A 2934-nucleotide genomic window follows, 5' to 3' on the forward strand; every position below is an offset into this window, starting at 1 on the left:
AATTAATTTTTAAAACATGTTAAAATTCTATGTTAAAGTATTTATGTTAAATAACAAAATTCAATATGGTTTAACTTAAAAAATGAGTGGAACTCACATATAACTTGGCCTTAAAGGACCTACATATTTTATAAACCAATTCCAACATTAACAAGTTTACCAAACTAGTTTCTAAGGAAAGCTTTCTACTCATGAAAGAGAAACTTAGGATTTCTTTGCCATGGAATTATAGGTTTGTAGATAGTCGAGTATATCTGATTACATTTTCAAACTACATGCAATTACACATACATACATTATCAACTAAAATATTGGACTCCATATTGAATGTGTGTGTGTGTATAGTTTTTTAGGTTATAAAAGAGAAATTCAAACCCAATATCTCTAGAAGGAGGCAAAATTTGTTTGTGTTTATTACAAGCTATAGTACTACGTTTTTCGCAAAAAAAAAAAAAGTTGCATACAAACTTAAAAGTAGACACAGAAATTGCATTAATTAACACATAAATTACCATTATGTGTTATACTTTTATTAAATATATATTACCAAATTTATATTAAAGAAACTACTTATTACATATTGAATAACATATTCAGTACCTTCCAGTAATCTAGAGGGGAGTGGTAATGGAATGGCAGAAGCTTCCCAATTTATTTTTCTTCTTAATATAAAATATCGAATAGTTTGGAAGTGTGTTCATTTCGCATGGACACAGAGTTGCCTTTGCTTACTATTCGGGAAAAGTCGCATGCTTAAGAATCCAAGCACCAGCAGTAGTAATCAGATCTTGATATTGCAAACATTTCTTCGGGGCTCATCCTTTCAAGCTCACTTTGCCTCCACGAAGCAAAATTGTTTCGGTTATGTGGATCAGAAGCGAGAGGGTAATCCTCTATCGTATGATTTTGTGATCTCATTCTTGTGTAGAGCCTCATTGTAGCAACACAATCTTCATAAGGATCTTGCATGCCAGTTTGGATGTCATACCTGCAAGTAAATTAAACATATACTTAGACACGGAAGGAAAACAAATATAGCAGAAGATGCATATGCTTACCCGAGATAGGCTTGGGTTAGATACTTCAAGGAGTTGCTGAGCTTGCTTGTTTTCATCAGTGGCGGATATTTTGCAGTATCCCTGTAATGAAATCCATCCTTCTTAATTAATCACATTATATTTTGTTTTAAAAAAGACGAATTTTTATAATTTAAACTGATAAATAATTAGAAGTAGATCAAGGCAATTATTTTTGAGGCTATGACTTGTATAGCTAAGCTTCGGAGAAAAACTTAACCTCATCATTACAGCTGGATATTCTAGTTGCAAACGGTCAAGGTCATGACCCACGAGAATCCTGGCTTTTCCTCCTCTAGGACGAATTTTCCACGTCGGTTCTCCATTACAAAGGAAGTCTTGAATCTTCTTTTGAACTTGCCTTAATGGTGTTGCATCCCTTAGGTATTCTGGTCTAATGCCTGTGGTTTCATACCTAGAAATATTTGAAGAATATTTAATTCACTATTAACGACTGCATTGCTTGATTTTCGGGCAGAAGCAGTATAGAAATTTATAGCATATATACCTATAGTTTGTGACAGGAATTGGTGGTTTGACATAGGTATGGAAGATAATATTTTCATTTTCGTCAATCAGGCAAACCCTTGCGCAAAGGTCTATGGAGCCATCACTGCCTCCTCCAACCATTTTGCAAGCTAGGGCAACTACCTGTCGACCTCTTGCATAACCATTGTCGAGTGTCAGGTTGTCCCGAAGGCCTAAATTAGCAAAGCTTGCAAGTAGTCCCTGGAGTGTGCAACGAAAGAACTAGTGATCAGGTATCTTTTAGTTTAGAACTAATTCGATTGAAAAAACAAAACTTAATTTAGTTTATCTTTTTTTTCTAAGTATTAAATTAAAGATTAATACAGCATTTACACCGGAGAGCTGGCATCTTTCTTGGTGAACTCTGCGAGCATTAGGGCTATCAAGGATGGATAAGCAAAATTTGCATCCACGGATACTGAAAATATTCTTACATTCTTGCTTAGGCAATGGCCCTGTAAGAGAAAATCAAACTTTTAAGCTACCGAAGAGGAAACCAAGTGCTCCGAGTTGTACACGCTAAGAAAACAAACATTTACCTATAAGATGCTCCCTCAAGGACTCATAAGATCTGCAATGTTTCTTACAGATTCCACACATGGGTTCATGGACTGAGTGATACGATATTCTCATGTGCTCCACTAGGTGTTCCATTTTGTTGAATTGTCTAAAGCATGCAGCACACTTGTTCCTGCAGAAGGATAGTCATCAAGTTATTTATCGCTAGAAACTAGGGTTTAGGAATTAAAAACTAGCTTGACATGAAGGTCACCAATTTGACAATATGACATGCACGATATAGCTTGAATCAAAACCATGTACGTGGCGGTTTCCATGTATATGTGCGTGGAGAGGAGAGAGTGAGAGTGAGAACCTTGAAATCTCGGACGACTCATTTCTGGACCCCATGCGATCCTCGTAAAGCAAATAGTTGTTAAATCTGCAAGAGTAGTAGAAAACTAGTTGAGACGGCTTGGGGAAAGGGATGCACCCAACAAGGTATTTATAGTGATAGGCCAAGAGAATCTCCTCCAACTTGAACGTAAAGATAACTTAAGGTTGGCACAAGTGGTTGAGAATTCATTATTTAACTTCCTTGATCTATGATTAACTGTGATGTCCTTCTTTCTTGTTTTTTAAAAATAAAGAAAAGATATTGTCCATGAAAGGATTAACTACATTCCTCTCATTTTAATAATAAAAAGAAAACTTAAATGGTATAAACGATTCCTCGAGGCATCACACGTTGCTGAGCTTCGGAGGTTTCTAACCTTAAAAAATAAATCCTAGTTATTCGTAGCAATCCAAATGGCTGGGTCCATCATTGACT

General features: G+C 35.7%; 1 protein-coding gene across 2 annotated transcripts; it reads right to left on the reverse strand.

Annotated features, from left to right (window-relative positions):
* Positions 1 to 487: 487 nt before the first annotated feature.
* On the reverse strand, positions 488 to 2564 carry LOC133670553 (uncharacterized). Of its 2 annotated transcripts, none has more exons than XM_062091067.1 (7): positions 2479 to 2564; positions 2144 to 2295; positions 1938 to 2059; positions 1585 to 1805; positions 1297 to 1491; positions 1059 to 1139; positions 488 to 988 (listed from the first exon to the last, which is right to left on the reverse strand). In XM_062091067.1, exons 1-7 carry the CDS (start codon positions 2511 to 2513, stop codon positions 754 to 756), a joined length of 1041 nt encoding a protein of 346 aa, XP_061947051.1. In that variant the 5' UTR covers positions 2514 to 2564; the 3' UTR covers positions 488 to 753. The 2 variants fall into 2 exon arrangements, with proteins under 2 accessions (XP_061947051.1, XP_061947049.1); XM_062091065.1 differs by having other exon boundaries at positions 1929 to 2059.
* Positions 2565 to 2934: the final 370 nt, after the last annotated feature.

This window comes from Populus nigra, chromosome 13 (assembly GCF_951802175.1).
Source record: "Populus nigra chromosome 13, ddPopNigr1.1, whole genome shotgun sequence".
Taxonomy (NCBI): domain Eukaryota; kingdom Viridiplantae; phylum Streptophyta; class Magnoliopsida; order Malpighiales; family Salicaceae; genus Populus; species Populus nigra.

Bases quoted from the DNA above. Each gene is read 5' to 3' on its own strand.
- LOC133670553 (XM_062091065.1), bottom strand. From the start codon at position 2,513: ATGGGGTCCAGAAATGAGTCGTCCGAGATTTCAAG. The intron at 2,296-2,478 runs GTTCTCACTCTC...ATCCTTCTGCAG, and splicing joins GAGTCGTCCGAGATTTCAAG to GAACAAGTGTGCTGCATGCT. The intron at 2,060-2,143 runs GTAAATGTTTGT...TTTCTCTTACAG, and splicing joins CTTGAGGGAGCATCTTATAG to GGCCATTGCCTAAGCAAGAA.